Source organism: Marmota flaviventris, chromosome 13 (assembly GCF_047511675.1).
Source record: "Marmota flaviventris isolate mMarFla1 chromosome 13, mMarFla1.hap1, whole genome shotgun sequence".
Classification (NCBI taxonomy): Eukaryota; Metazoa; Chordata; class Mammalia; order Rodentia; family Sciuridae; genus Marmota; species Marmota flaviventris.
In genome coordinates this window covers 103,880,020-103,894,031 of record NC_092510.1, presented here as the reverse complement: position 1 = coordinate 103,894,031, position 14,012 = coordinate 103,880,020, and the positions used below count along the sequence as shown (strand labels likewise).

General features: G+C 58.1%; 1 protein-coding gene across 1 annotated transcript; it reads right to left on the bottom strand.

The window, feature by feature from the left end:
- Positions 1 to 3,382: 3,382 nt before the first annotated feature.
- Positions 3,383 to 9,367, bottom strand: Uap1l1 (UDP-N-acetylglucosamine pyrophosphorylase 1 like 1). Its single transcript, XM_027941497.2, has 9 exons — positions 9,005 to 9,367; positions 8,639 to 8,843; positions 8,227 to 8,402; positions 7,770 to 7,942; positions 7,490 to 7,683; positions 6,888 to 7,028; positions 6,219 to 6,404; positions 5,564 to 5,630; positions 3,383 to 5,236 (listed from the first exon to the last, which is right to left on the bottom strand). The coding sequence occupies exons 1-9, from the start codon at positions 9,291 to 9,293 to the stop codon at positions 5,144 to 5,146; spliced, it is 1,524 nt and encodes a 507-aa protein (XP_027797298.2). The 5' UTR covers positions 9,294 to 9,367; the 3' UTR covers positions 3,383 to 5,143.
- Between the last annotated feature and the right edge of the window lie 4,645 nt (positions 9,368 to 14,012).

Sequence of the window (14,012 nt, the reverse complement as noted above, 5' to 3'; positions counted from 1 at the left end):
TCTGTAATCCCAGTGACTCAGGAGTCTGAAGCAGGAGGATCACAAGTTGGAGGTCACCCTGGGCCACTAACAAGACCCTGTTCCTCCATTCTATAGCTGTCTTTTTTTGGGGGCAGGGGTACCGGGGATTGAACTCAGGGGCACTCAACCACCGGGCCACATCCCCAGCTCTATCTTGTATTTTATTTAGAGACAGGGTCTCACTGAGTTGCTTAGCACCTTGCCATTGCCAAGGCTGACTTTGAACTCGCTATCCTCCTGCCTCAGCCTCCCGAGCCGCTAGAATCACAGGTGTGCGCCACCACGCCCAGCTACGGCTATCTCTTTGCTCTGTTGATAGTGTCCTAGTGTCCTTCCTGTGCATGCACAGGGGCATCTTTCTCCTTATTCAGATCTTTCCTTTCTGCAACAGCACTTGGTGGTTTTCAGTGTGTTTCACTTCACTGATTAAATGTGCCTTTAGGTGTTTTATTCTTGTAGATGCCGTTGTAAATGGAGTTGTTTTCTTTTTTTAAATAAATTTTATTTTAAACTCTTCAGGTTTTTTTAAATTGTAGTTGGACATAATATCTTCATTTTATCTGTTTATTTTTATGTGATGCTAGAGATCCAACCCAGTGCCTCGCACGTGCTAGGCGAGTGCTCTACTGCTGAGCCACAGCCTAGCCCCTGGAATTTCCTTTTTAGATTGTTCTTGATGGTGCGTGGAAATGCAGTGGAGTTGTTCATTGATCTCAAACCCTACAACTTCACTGCATTTTCTTACCAGTTCTAGCAGCTTTTGTGTGGAACTTGGGGGGATTTTATACGTATGGGCTCCTATCATCTGTAGGTAGACAGGGTTTTGCACCTTTCCTCCACAGCTGCCTGGCTGGCCTTCCAGTGTGACAGTGAATGGCAGTGGGGAAGCAGGCCTCTTCCCTGTCCCTGATCTTGGAGGACAAGCTCACGGGCACTGCCACTGAGCTTGATGTTAGCTGTGGGTTTCTCATAAGATCTCTGTGACATGGCAAGGTCCCCTTCCACCGTGGAGGGCACCAGCAGTTATTAGCGCCTTTTCTGTGCCCACTGAGAGTGACTGTGGCTTTTCCCTTCTGCTCACACAGCGTGGTCTGCTATTCTGGTGGGTTTCTGATACAAACCACCCCCCGAATCATGCTGGTAAGTCCCACTTGGGTGCTTTGAACTCCCAGTCCTCCTGCCTCAGCCTCCTGAACCTCTGGGATCACAGGCGTGCACCACCACACCCAGGTGGTTAATGTATTTTACTCCTCACATTTAATGTGTCATTCCTGCCAGGTACAGGGCACACACCTGCAATCCTGGTGCCTTGGGACACTGAGGCGAGAGGATCCCAAGTTCAAGGAAGGATAGCCTGGGCAACTTAGCAAGACCCTGTCTCAAAATAAAAAGTTGAACAAAAAAGAGCTGGTGGTACAACGCTCAGTGTACAGCACCCCTGGGTTCAGTCCCCAGGACCACAATATGTAAATGATCACCCCACTTACTTCTGGCCCCTGTGATTGTGACGGGGAATCGGCCATTAATCTCCCTGGAGAGCCCTTGTCTGTGACAGGTCTCTCCTGCTGTTTGAAGGTTCCCTTTGTATTTTGAGAGTCCTGTACTTCAATGTTGGTGGCAAAGGCTTGGTTCCCAGTCAGGTACTGTTGGGAGATGGGGACTTTTGGGAGGTCCCAGTGTTACTGGAGGCAAGCCCCAAAGGAGCCTGTGGGGTCCTGGCCCCTTCCCTTCTCTCTGCCTTCTGGCCCCAAGGGCCTAGAGGCTCCCCCCCACACACACACACACCCCGTGACATGCTGCCTCACCACAGCCCCAAAGCAGCAGGGCCAGTCTGCATTAAGACCTCTGAAACCAGGGGCCCAGATGAATCTTTCCCTTTTTATAATCACCTCAGGTATCTTGTGGTGGTGAAGAAAAGCTTGTCACAGCTTTGGTACCGAGGGGTGGGGCAGTCTGGGGGATTGTGATACCTGACACGTGACTTAGGTTTGGGAGAATTTGGAGGAGCAGCCAGAGGAAGCCTGAAGCTGTCTGTGGAACTTTGTGGTGATGGTGGGGGCTGTGGAGCCAGGAGTGCTGGTGGGGGCGGCCCAGGTGGCAAAGGGCGGCATTTCAGGTGGAAATGAGGAACTCAGCAACTGGACCAAAAGCCATCTTGGTTACACTGAGGCCAAACTCCAAGGCGATGGGCAGACCTCAGTATGGGTGTCACCTGCTGCTTTTAGACAAACCAGGGAGGGTCAGGAGTGAAGAGGAAGATTGGGAGATTTGCAGCTTGGATGGGAGAGGAGTGTAGGTCAAGTGCAGCCCAGGACAGTGCAAGGATGCAGGGCCAAAAAAAAAATCAGCTATTTCTGCACCGAAGCCATACAATAAACCAGGAGTCGCTCAGAAAGGGGGAGATAGGAATCTGCATCCAACTTTCCAGGGCAGTCTGAGAAAGGAGCCTTGGGTGCCTGATGTGCCCAAAGCCACCAGGAATCAGTTTCTCACCAGCACTGAGGCTGCTGCAGTCATGTTTCAGGTGCCTGAGGGTCTGTGTTGGTGCGGGCTTGGTGTTCACGGGATGCTGGATGGCAGCATGCCGCATGCAGGGATTACAGGGTCACGAGGCTTCCACTAAGATTTCAAAGAAAGCCTGTTTGGGAAAGCATGGCGTGGGGCTGAGTTCCTGCAAGCAGCCCCAACAGGAGGCCCCAGGGGCAGGAGCCTGCGCCTGACAAGGGAAGCTGCAGGCAGAGGTAAGCCTGCCAGAGACTGGCCTCCAGGGAGCTGGAGTTGGGGGGGTCACACACACCATGCCCCAGCACCTCTGGGTCTCAGACACAGCTCCCTCTAGAAGAGTGGGGAGGTAGCCGTGGAGTCCCAGGGCCCTGCTGCGTGTTCTCCCGCCCTTCCTGATCCCCCTGCTCTGCACGGCCCACAGCCTGGACCCCCTTTGGCTCCCACCTCCTGTCCGTGCTTGGCCCACCTGCATCTGTGTGGAAGCCCTCCTGGTCCCACCATCCCTCCCTTCTTGGGATCATCTTTGAGGTCTCGTGCACAGCTCTACCGGCAGTCCCAGCAGTGCCCTCAAACGTGGCTCCAGGGAAACCATGTATCTCAAGGAGGCCGGAGCAGGAGGAGGAGCCCCCAGCAGCTGTGAGAGCTCCCCATGCCTCCCAGCCCCTGGGCTGTCTCAGCCCTGGTGAGGGGCCGGGCAGAGGCACGAGGGGGTTCCTGGGCACCCCAGAGTGGTCTCCACTCCAAGTGTGGACTCCAGTTCCCACAAGGCCCCCAAGCTCCAGCCGTCAGACAGCTGTGCACACTTGGCTCCCGTTCCCACCACCTGTGTGCTCCTCGAAAACTGCCCCCGTCTGGGTAGTGACCAATCTCAGCACCTTGTTTATTGCAAGTGCCCATCTGTGGAGTGAAGTTGGGGCAGTCTTTCAAGAGCTGATCGCCTCTTGAGAGTGGGCTGGGCTCGTAGTAGGGGTGTGAATAAGAAGGGGAGGTCTGTGATGGGGACAGTCCTGCACCTCGAAGGCACCCTGCAATGACTTGGAGCACCGTACCCACATCACATTCCTGGTTCACTGCTGTACTGTTGTCATGCAAGACACAAAAGTGTGCCAGGCACACTGTGCAGGCCTGTAATGCCAGAAACTCAGGAGCCAGAGGCAGGAGGATCACAAGTTCAAGGCCAGCCTCAGCATCTTAGCAAGACCCCGCCTCAAAAAATAAAAAGGGCTGGGATATAGCTCAGTGAAAGAGCACCCCTGGGTCAATCCCCAGCACCAAAAGACAAAAACAAAGGCACCCAACACGGGCGAAGCTGGGGAAGCACAGGAGACCTCCCTGTCCTTGTACCCATGTGGAGGAGTAATCGAGTGTTTCTTCTTTTTAGTTCTTCCAAGAATTTACCCAATTAACTGTACTTGTATACAAGGTTTCATAATGGTTCCAGTCATGGCCATGAGGCACAGCCGTGGGCAGGACGGGGGCCTGAGGCTCGTCTCCTGCCCTGGGTCCTCTATTCGCCTGTGCAGCAGCTACAACAAGGTGCTAAGGGACGTGATCTGCTGAGGTTTGCAGTGATACCACCGTGGGGCCAAGCACAGGTGGAAAGGCACGGGCCTGACACGGCCCTCTTGCTCAGGCTGGGCGGACGGGCATGCCCCGTAGGGGTCCAGCTTCCAGACAGGGATGAGTGGGGGCTGCAGGGCTGGGGCCAGTGGCCATGACAGCGCAGGGTACTTCCCACAGTGGAGGGTGGGTGATGCTGGTGAAGATGCAGCCTCGTTCAGAGCGCAGGAGAGGGCCAGAGCACCAAAGCGGGGCTGAGCCAGTGTCCCCAAGAGCCTGGAGGAGCCCAAGCGCCAGGATCTGTCAAAAGCTGCAGGTAGGCAGGGCAAGAGCTGCACTGCTGACCCAGCTGATTGTGAGCAACCACCCAGGGGGTCCCCAGCACTGGCCTCACTGGTTCCTGGGGGGAAGCACTCAATCTGCAGCCACAGCCCTATAGACATGACCAAGAGCAAGGGAGGGGCCCAGCTAACTCAGAGCCTTTGCTGTGGACAGCCAGACCTCCTGTCGGCCTCCATGTGGCATGCAGGGTGAGGACCCCAGCCTCGCCCATTACTGATTCAGCTGCCAAGGAGGGAAGGGACAGCCCCTTAACAAGCCCCTTTGGGGCAATAAGACCTGTCAGCTCATTCCATTTCCCCATCTGAAGTCTCAACAGTGCCTCAGCCACAGCCAGTGTGCCTTCCCCATCTCTGCCGCCTACATGTCAGTCAGAGTGGCTTCCAGAGAGACAGGGTCATCCCCATCACTGGGCTCTCCAGATGCACACATCCCTCCTACCCCACCTGACGCCTCTTTTCAGTATCATTCTCCAAGGTCCTGAAACCCTTGGCCTCCCAGCCAGATCCCAGTGCCAGAAACGAAGCCAAAAGCCCATGGCAGGCTGGTGGTCACTTGTGTCTACAGGTGATGGAGGAGGGGGCATCTCATTCAGTGGAGAAGCATCTTCCCCTCTGGGTTCTGCAGGCTGAAGGTGCACAGCAGTCTGCATTCCAAGGGGTCGCAGGACACGGCTGCGTCTCCACCCAAGGGCTTCCGTGCTGTAGGCCTGGGAGAGTCACATCTCCTGCAGCCGCAGAACCCCGGCCTGCTCCTCATCCAGGATGAACGGGGACTGCAGCTCCCGGCCTTGCAGGTACATTTCCAAACCCTGAAACAATTAGATCACAATGTCCAGCATCCACCTCTCAGCTGCCCATTTCTGCCTGGAGCCAGGGAGGGTCAGCAGAGAGCTAGTGTCCCCGCTCAGTGAGTGACTGGCCTGAGACTCAGACCTTGGTCATTCCTCCACAAAGGCCTCTGGACACCTTCCCCTACCTATACCCCAAAAGGTCCTCTTTAAGGAAACTTTTACCTCACTGATAAACTGAGGCAGGGCGGTGACTTGCCCACTCTGCACCCAGCTTCCCCAGAGCCTTCCTCTGGCTCACACCACCAGACCCCAGAAAAGCCCCAGACAGGAATGGGCAGCTCTCACCTCTCCAGAGTAAGACACCAAGGGCGATATCTCACAGATGGCCGGAGGGTCTCCATCTGGGGGTAAGCTGGGGGAAGTCCATGGGTTAGTATCTGCCTCCTGTGCATGCCCTGGACCCCCCCAGCATCCCATGTGCGGAGCATGCCCTGGACCCCCCCCAGCACCCCATGTGCGGAGCATGCCCTGGACGCCCCCCAGCACCCCATGTGCGAAGCATGCCCTGGACACCCCCCAGCATCCCTTGGCAGCCGAGCTCCACACACAGGCCCCCTTCCCAGCACTCTGCCTCTGTGCACTCAGCCGTCCCAAGGCACAGGCTCTGGCCTGGGCTAGAATATAGCCCACACAGCCCAGACAGCCAGGTCTCGCTCAGCTGCAGATAGCTGGGGAATCAGAAGCCAAATGTCCTTTCCTTTCCAGTCCTGAGTCGGAGAACCTGATGTCTTCTGACAGCTCTGCCTGGGTCTTCCTCAAAGCTTGTAAGTTCAGAGTCTAAGCCCCCTGCCCAGCAGAACTCAAGGGTGAGACAGAGTGCAGGCTGACTCTCTGGGTGTGTGACCAGCAGCGTGTGGTAGGGTGCTAGAGCAAAAGCCCCCCCAACCGGGACAGTGGCCGGGCCCTGGCCCCTCCAGGCCACACCCCAGGGCAGGCTCACCAGGACAGTGCAGGAAGCTGGGCCCCGTGTGCATCCAGGAAGCGGGCCCCAGCCTGCAGAGCCCACCGGTAGTGCTGAGCAAGCAGGGCATGCCTGGCGGTGGAAGGGTTGTCCCGGCTGGCTGCCTCAGCATTCTTCAGCGGGGAAAACTCCTCCTCCCGAAGCACTTCAAAGGCAACAAAGTTCCTGGTGGGGAGAAGGCCTGGTCATCCTGGGCCCAGCCAGTAGCCCTGGTCTGGGCAGGCAAGGGGGGCCCTGTTCTCAGGGAGTCTGTTCCCAAGAGCAGCAGATCCAGGGAGGGTCTTCCCTCCAAGTCAGCTTCCTCCCACTGCCTCTGCCCAAAGCCTGGAGCCAGCCAGGATGAGGCTCAAGGGCACTGGGAGCCACCAGCCACCTGCTGATACTCCTGAGTAGGAAGGGCGAGGGCAGTGGACATCCAGGAGGGGCACCCGTGTCTCCCCACCAGCCAGCTGCCCAGATGTCCCCTTTTCCCCAGCCTGGGCCACTTCCTCAAGAAAGGAATGCTCTCTGGCCTTCTCCCCAGACCTGTCCACAGCCTCCCAGTCCCTTGGCCCCTCACCGAGCCTCCACTTCCCTACCTGGATGGGCCTCAGGATCCACCACCAAAAAAGAGTCAAGAAGGAAAAAATAATGACTTCTACCACGAACCTAGCAAATGGGAACACATCAAACACGAACTTCTCCATCTTGATGCCGTTTGGCTTCAGTGGCATCACCAGATTTCCCCCCTCATCCACATAGGGAACCTTCTTCACAGCCACGTGTGGCTGTAGCAGGGGCTCACAGTCCCTGGGGGGAAGGAGGATAGGGAGGAGTCAGACAGGACACCTCTGGGATCCCTGTCCCCACCTCTTGGTGCACCTGGTCAGGCAGGGCAGGCTGGTAGTAGGGCGCCCAGGCACAGGTGAGGAGGCCCAGCCAGATCTCTGAGGAGGGCACAGTTCCCCGCCACCCCACACCCCCAGCCACACCCCTGCCCAGGCTAATGGAAACCAGCAAGTCATAGGGAAGAGATGGTGTCTGAGGGCAAGGAGGCCCACAAGCAGAAGACAGGCTTGACACAGAGCCCCACACAGGTCGCCCACAGAATGCAGCCCAGGGTGGATCTCCTGGGTCCTGGGCTTAAAAACAGGAACTTTTTCCACCTAACCCCACAGCCCCAGTGGCCGTGGCCCTGGCTCATCTGGCATGCTGGCCCTTGGTCATGGTAGGCAGCTCTCGCTGGGCTTCCACAGCCTCCTGCTGGCTACCTGGTGATGGTCTGGAGGAAGTCGCGGGTGAAGAAGTGATTGCAGATGTTGCCTGCATTGTAAATCAGTCCACCATCGGTGCCACGCAGATGGGCAACCTCAGGGTTGATCTCACTGTACTCCACCACTTGGGGGACCCCGTCCAGCTGGCACACCACGCCCACAGGTTCCTCAGGGTACGCCTTTTCCACCACCTGCAGTCACGAGGGATGGGCTCAGCACTGGGTGAGGCCGGGCTGAATGTGAGGGGTTTGGTGGAGGGGTGGGGCTTGGCGCTCACCTTGGCCCCACAGTCGGCACCCTGCAGCACACAGAAGCCAATAAAGACAGGGTCAGCCAGTCGCACCAGGATGTTGTCCACACAGTACACATGCACAAACTCCACTCCCCGAAGCTCCATGTCCTCCAGGATACGGTGGTCCTCTAGAGCACAGTAGAGACCCCCGTTGCCATCTGCAGAGGGAGAAAGAAATGGGCCTTATCCCTGGCTCCAGCCAGACCTCGCCCACTAGTCCAAGAAATGTTGCAGGTGGGCATGCCCCGACATTCACCATCAAATAACTCTGTGGCTGTACCATGCGACAGATGGCAATCAATGCCCAGAGAGGAGAGGCGACTGGCCTACGATTAGACAGCCTCCCAGCAGCACATCCACCCAGGGATCCAGGCCTCTGGAACCCCAGCTGCACTGAGATCCAGGCTGGGTGGCCCCTTCTTGTCTCAGTGGTGGGTGGTACCTGGGGCCATGGCAACTTTGTCTTTCCGCTCCAGGATGGCCCTGCCCTCGAAGGTCACAGCAGGTAGCATGCGCTGTTCAAACAGGACCACGTTGGCAGGGTCCAGGTGGAAAAAGTCATGCTCCTTGAAGAACTTGGCAGTGGGCCCCAGTGTGAACTCACTGGTCATGATGTACCTGTAGAGGAGACTGTGGTGAGCTGGCTCCAGGGCTCCTGACCTCTCTGCCAAAAGGGGCTGTGTAAGAAGGGCACTGGGGTCCAGATTGGGGCCTGTCAGACCTCAGCCTGGGTGGGTTTGGGGCTTTATCCAGGGCTGTGCTGGTGTGGGGGATCAGGCCTTGGTGTGGGGCAGGGCTGGTACCACATGGGGAGGGTGGTCACTCTGGGGTTAAATGGGACAGGGAGGACACACCAAGGCACGGTGCAGTGAGTCCCATGGCGCTCGCCAGCCAACTGCTCCACCCGCCGGATGCGTTCCGCCTGCAGCTGGTACAGGGTCTTCTGGCTGGGCAGCCCCACATCATACATGCCCTTGGGGTAGGTGACACCCAGCCGAGTGCCCTGCCCGCCAGCCAGCAGCAGGACTGCCACCTTGTTCAGGGCAATCTGGCGGAAACCTAGGGGTGAGGGTAAACCTGGGGCTGCGGCTACAGGACCTCGGGACTAGTACGCGCGAGTGGGGAGCGCTGGAAGGCAAACCAAACTCCTGCTCGGTGGGCATGACCCCTTCTGGCCCGCAAGAGTCGCCACCCGCCACCGGGACCTCTGCACCGCCTACCTTCCTCCTCCCAACGCCGCCGGGTCTCGGGGTCGCAGAGCCTCGCGCGGCCCACGCGCTCCGGAGGCAGGGGCCGCAGGCGCGCGGCTAGGCCGGGTGGCGGGCCGGAGGCGCGCGCCCAGGCCGCCGCCGCCCGTCTACAATGCTCGCGCAGTGCGTCGGGCTCGAGCGGCGCCAGCTCAGCCAGCAGCGCGGCGCGCGGCCCCGGGGCCAACTCGGCCCAGAAGCGCAGAAGATGCTCCTGGCCCGCGCGCTGGAGCTGGGCGCGCACGTCCGATTCCGAGGCCATGTCGTCGCCGTCGCCGTCGCCGTCACCGTCACCGCAAGACTAGTTGGCACTCGTGACCCGCGCGCTCCGTCCGACTCAGGTCACGAGACCCGGCGGGCGGAGCCGACCCTGGGTGGGCGGGCCCAAGGTGCCCCCCTTGACCCGGACCCGGCCCTGCAGCGGCCGCAGACTCCCCCGCCCTGCCCCGTCTCCAGCCTGGCCCCGCCCCACTCCGGGGCCTCCCTGTCCCTGGATTCGTCCCCGGAGCTTGAGTCCCGGTTCCTGCCCGGCTCTTGGCTTTGGCTCCGCCCCAGGCCCTCTCTATCCCCGCCCCCAAGACAGTCCCGTCCGCCCCTCCCCGCTCCGCTCCTAGGAAGCGGGAGAAGGTCTGCGGTAGTTCCTGCAGGAGCGGGTGGAAGAGCTGGACCGTAGCACCGGGAGGCGAAGGGGCGACCGAGCTGAGGCCGCGGCGCCCCTCAGGGGATCGGTGACCCGGCCGGCCAGGCGTGGGGGATGACCGGCCCTAACCCTTCCTGGTCACAGCCAAGCGGCCGGCAAGGGCCTCTAGGAGGAGTCCAAACCCTGGGCTGGGCTGAGAGCGGTGGAGCCAGATCTAGCAGGCGGGCTGCTAAGAGGACTGCCCCGCGCGGGACTGCTGTCCCACAACCCACTGCCCTAGCCCCTCGCGCCTGGTTAACTATCACATGTTAAGAGATCTTGCTTCTTCTGAAGCCTCTTGTGAAGAACAGGAAGGCATAGCTTCAGCCATCTTGGGAAAAAAATCTTAGAAACTAGCTTTATTAAGTCTAAAAGTAAAGCATGCTTTTAAAAAGTTCAAGTAGTGTTCTGGACCCAAAATGTAAAGGGGCTTTACCCTCAGGTAAAGCCAGTGACAAGACAGTGTGTCTCCCTGAGTCGAAAGCCCACAGGAACCAGGCCACAATAAATACCCCTAGACCAGAAGAGGGTGCCCCCCAGTCTGTGTGTGTGTGTGTGGGGGGGGGGGTGCTGGGGACTGAACCCAGGGCCTTATGTATGCAAGGCAAGCACTCTACCAACTGAGCTGTATCCCCAGTCCCCCCACCCCCAGTCTTAAACTTGCCTCAGGCCTTCCTGGTCCTCCTGCCTGACCACTCAGCCTCAGAAAGCCATGTGACTCAGGGCTGCTGCCTCCCTGCGTTCTCAGGGGCCTGTCCCTAGGGTGACAAGTAAAATGAAGGAGGGGTGCTGGGCCTGTTGCTCAGCCCCCATCTCCTTAGATCAGCACAAGTTTGTTGACTGAACAAGGCCTAGCATCGCTGTGACTGGGCTGTGGCCAACAGGCAGGGAGCTTGCTGAATGAATAGCCACTCTGTTCTGCTCTGATGATTTGTGTGGTAGAAGGGCAGCCACTGGCCATCTTCCGAGGTGGAGGGACTGGAAGTAGGGAATTGTGTAAGCAGAACAGGCTCCACACCCCAGGCCAGGGTCCATAGACACCTTTATCACCCTTGTAGGGCTGGGCAAGAGAGAAGGCACGTGCCCTTTGAACCCAGATATCAGAACAATTTTTTTTTTTTTTTTTTTAGTTGTAAATGGACAGAATGCCTTTATTTGTTTATTTCTATGTGGTGCTAGGGATGGAACCCAGTGCCTCACACAGGCTAGGCAAGCACTCTGCCACTGAGCTACAGCCCTAGCCCAAAGCATGAATTCTTAAACCCTCTGGGTCAGGAGCCCCCAAAACCTGCTTTAAGACGGGGGTGGAGGTAGGATCAGTGCCTTTGGAAAGTTAAGGTTTGTGCAGCCAGAGGCACTCCTAGGACCAGAAGAATGGACCTCCTTGGACAGATAGGGACATGAAGTGTCAGCAAAGCCAAGGTGGGCAGCAACCTGTGGACACCTGCAGAGGCAGGCTTGTGGCCAACTCACCTTGGCTTAGGGCCTTGTCCCAGGGATTCAGGGGAGCAGGGCCAGAGGCTGTAACCCTGTGAAAGACTCAGGGACTGGATAGCACTTGCAGGTCCCTCTCTCCATGCCCAGTGCTGGGGCTACACTGGGGCAGAGGGGCCTGGCCACGTGCCCACCTCCCCCAGAGGAGCTCTGGGCTGGTACATGAGAACAATTAAAACTGGGATGGGTGCCTCAAAATAAGTCATGGGAGGGCTCTAGAAGGGCCAGGGGTGATGGCAAAGCTGAGAGCTTCTGAGTCGGTGGAAGGTCAAGCTGGGCTGGGAAGCAGCTTGGAGGGAGGATGTGGTCAGAGCTCAGGCCAGGCAGAACATAGGGGCTATGCCTCAGTCCACACCTGAGGCCAGGCACTGACTCCACCAGGGCCATCCAGGGGCCATGGGGAAACCATAGGCCCAGAGCCAGCTAAGGCTACCTCCCCTAGGGTTTTGGACACTCTGAAAAGCCCTGTTTCCTCTGCACAATATGCTCAGGTTAGCTGGGGGCCCTGCCTGGCCTGGGCACTGCTGGTAGCTGACATGCATACCCACACTGACCTCCAGTTCCAGTCCCACAGAGCTGGCCCTTGGCCTCCCCATCCCACAGGCCTTATCCTGGCTTGTGTCCCACCCAAAGAAGGCCTTTCCACTGTGGCCTCTTTAGATAAGGTTTCCTGTGTCCTGTCTGTCTCCTGAGCACCATGGTGAACCAGGACAATGTTAGGTTTGGGAGTGGCCTCACCCTCTCCCAAACAGCACAAGGACTCTTGGGGGGACAGCCATCCTAGCCAGGCATCTAAGGTAGGGGTGTATAACTGGGCCTTGGGGGGTAAAAGGATCAGTACCTGGGAAAAGTTTTTCTTTGTTTGTTTGTTTGTTATTGGGTACTGGGGATTGAACATCCCAGGGGCACTTAACCACTTAGCTCATCTCCAGCCCTTTTTATTTTTTTATTTTGAGACAGGGTCTCACTAAGTTGCTTAGGGCCTTGCTAAGTTGCTGAGGCTGGCTTTGAACTTGTGATCCTCCTGCCTCAGCCTCCCAAGCCACTGGGATTACAGGCTTATGCCACCAGCCTGGCTATTTTTTAAGACAGGGTCTCATTAAGTTGTTTAGAGCCTCCATAATTGCTGAGTCTGGCCTTGAACTTGCAATTCTCCTGCCTCAACCTCCCAGGTCACTGGGATTACAGGCATGCTCCATTGCACCCAGCTCTGGATGAAGTTTTGAAGAGCATATATATCAGCCAGGAGTAGATACAGAGGAGAGGGCCTTCCTGGTAGGAGGGCCACCAGGCACAGAGCTTAGGGGTGAGGAAATGAGGGTACACTAAGGACTGGGGCAAGTGGAGTATTGAAAGGAGAGTAGGTATGGAAGATGAGTCTGTAGAGGATCGTTGACCTGCCACTAAAAGGGGAACCAGCAATAGGCTTCTGTGACCAAGCTCCATGGGGTGACTCTGAGATCATAGCCTTTTGGGGGCCCCACCCAAATTCCTTACCCTGAAAGAGTGTATAACCCCACAGAGCAGTAGAGCCAGGGGAGTTGGCCAGCTCCTCAATGACAACTGCCCTGGGGCCTGAGACACAGGCCAGGACCCAGGAGAGAGGCTGGCTGAGGCCTACCCAGGAGGTGCTGAAGGGAGGCCTCTGGGCAGGAGCCTGTCCAGAGGTGTTCTGAAACGAATAGAGTACTTAGAAAGCAGAGGCAGCAGGAAACATGTGGGTGACCCTCAGTGTCCAGGAGCCAGGGTGGGGGTGGATGGGACCAGGGCAGGTCCTAGAGGACAGGCAAAGGTGGAGGCAGGGGTCCAGCCAGACAGTCCCTGAGCACCTCCTGCTCCTGGAGGGCGCTCCTAGTTAGCCTTGAGATAGACTCCTGGAGCAAGAATGCCGGCTAAGGACCTCATCTGGAGTAATTTGATCCCTGCCAGAAACAAAACCGAGGCTGAAACAGAGGATCTGGGGGGGAACAAAGTTGTGAGACCCAGGAGGAGGTATCCGCAGAGGACCAGGGGCCCAAGGGAACTGGTTACCGGATGGGCATCTGGGGACACAGGAGAAAGTGGCTTTGTCCTGCAGCCGGCAGGACAGGCCAGTCTGGAAGTGGGGGCAAAGGAGGAGCTAGCAGCGGTGGGGACAGAGAGGCCTCTGTGAGGGGGAGCGTCCAGCTGGCTGGAGCCTGTGATCCTCTTGGGGCCTTCCTCCTGCAAGAGAAGGAGGCCTCAGAGTCTGCTGGGACTTGTGGCCAGGAGACCCTCAGCGAAGAGGACCCGAGGGAGCTGGCGGGGTGGGTGGGGAGGTGGGATCCCTGGAGGGGTTGCGCCCTCCCATTCTTCCCCCGGGAGGCTTCCTAGAAACAGGATTTTTTGTAGGGCCCCGGGCCCTACCTGTCGGAAAAGGGTGGGCGGCTAAGGGGCCGCTGGACCAGAGAAAAGGCTGAGCCGCTGCAGCAGGGCTGGTGGGCGTGGAGGTAGAAGAGGAGGTCCGGGAGAAAGCCCGAGCTGGGGTATTCGGTCCGGTCAGCCAGCCTTCAGGCCCCTCCCCGGCACGGCAGTCGGGAGAGCAGGCTGCAGGCCGGCCTCTCAGCTAGAAAAATCAAACCAGGGACGGCGGCCGTTCAGCCAATCGGCGAGAAGATAGGCTACTTTCGGCCAATGACTGCCGCGAATGCTAATGAGGGCTGACGCCGCGAGAAGGGCCCCATTCAAAAGTAGCAGCTATTGTGGCTCAGGGCCGCGCACCCTACAGGTTCCGCCGTCGTGCCGCGGCCAGAAAGGAGCGTGTGGACGCGGGGACACAACCCGGCGTCC

What these genes read in the sequence shown, in the direction of transcription:
- Uap1l1 (XM_027941497.2), bottom strand. Translation starts at nt 9,293, where the DNA reads ATGGCCTCGGAATCGGACGTGCGCGCCCAGCTCCAGCGCGCGGGCCAG. An exon ending in GCGGCGTTGGGAGGAGGAAG is followed by an intron (nt 8,844 to 9,004) that starts GTAGGCGGTGCA and finishes CCTCACCCCTAG; the next exon opens with GTTTCCGCCAGATTGCCCTG. An exon ending in TGGTGTCTTACTCTGGAGAG is followed by an intron (nt 5,237 to 5,563) that starts GTGAGAGCTGCC and finishes TAATTGTTTCAG; the next exon opens with GGTTTGGAAATGTACCTGCA.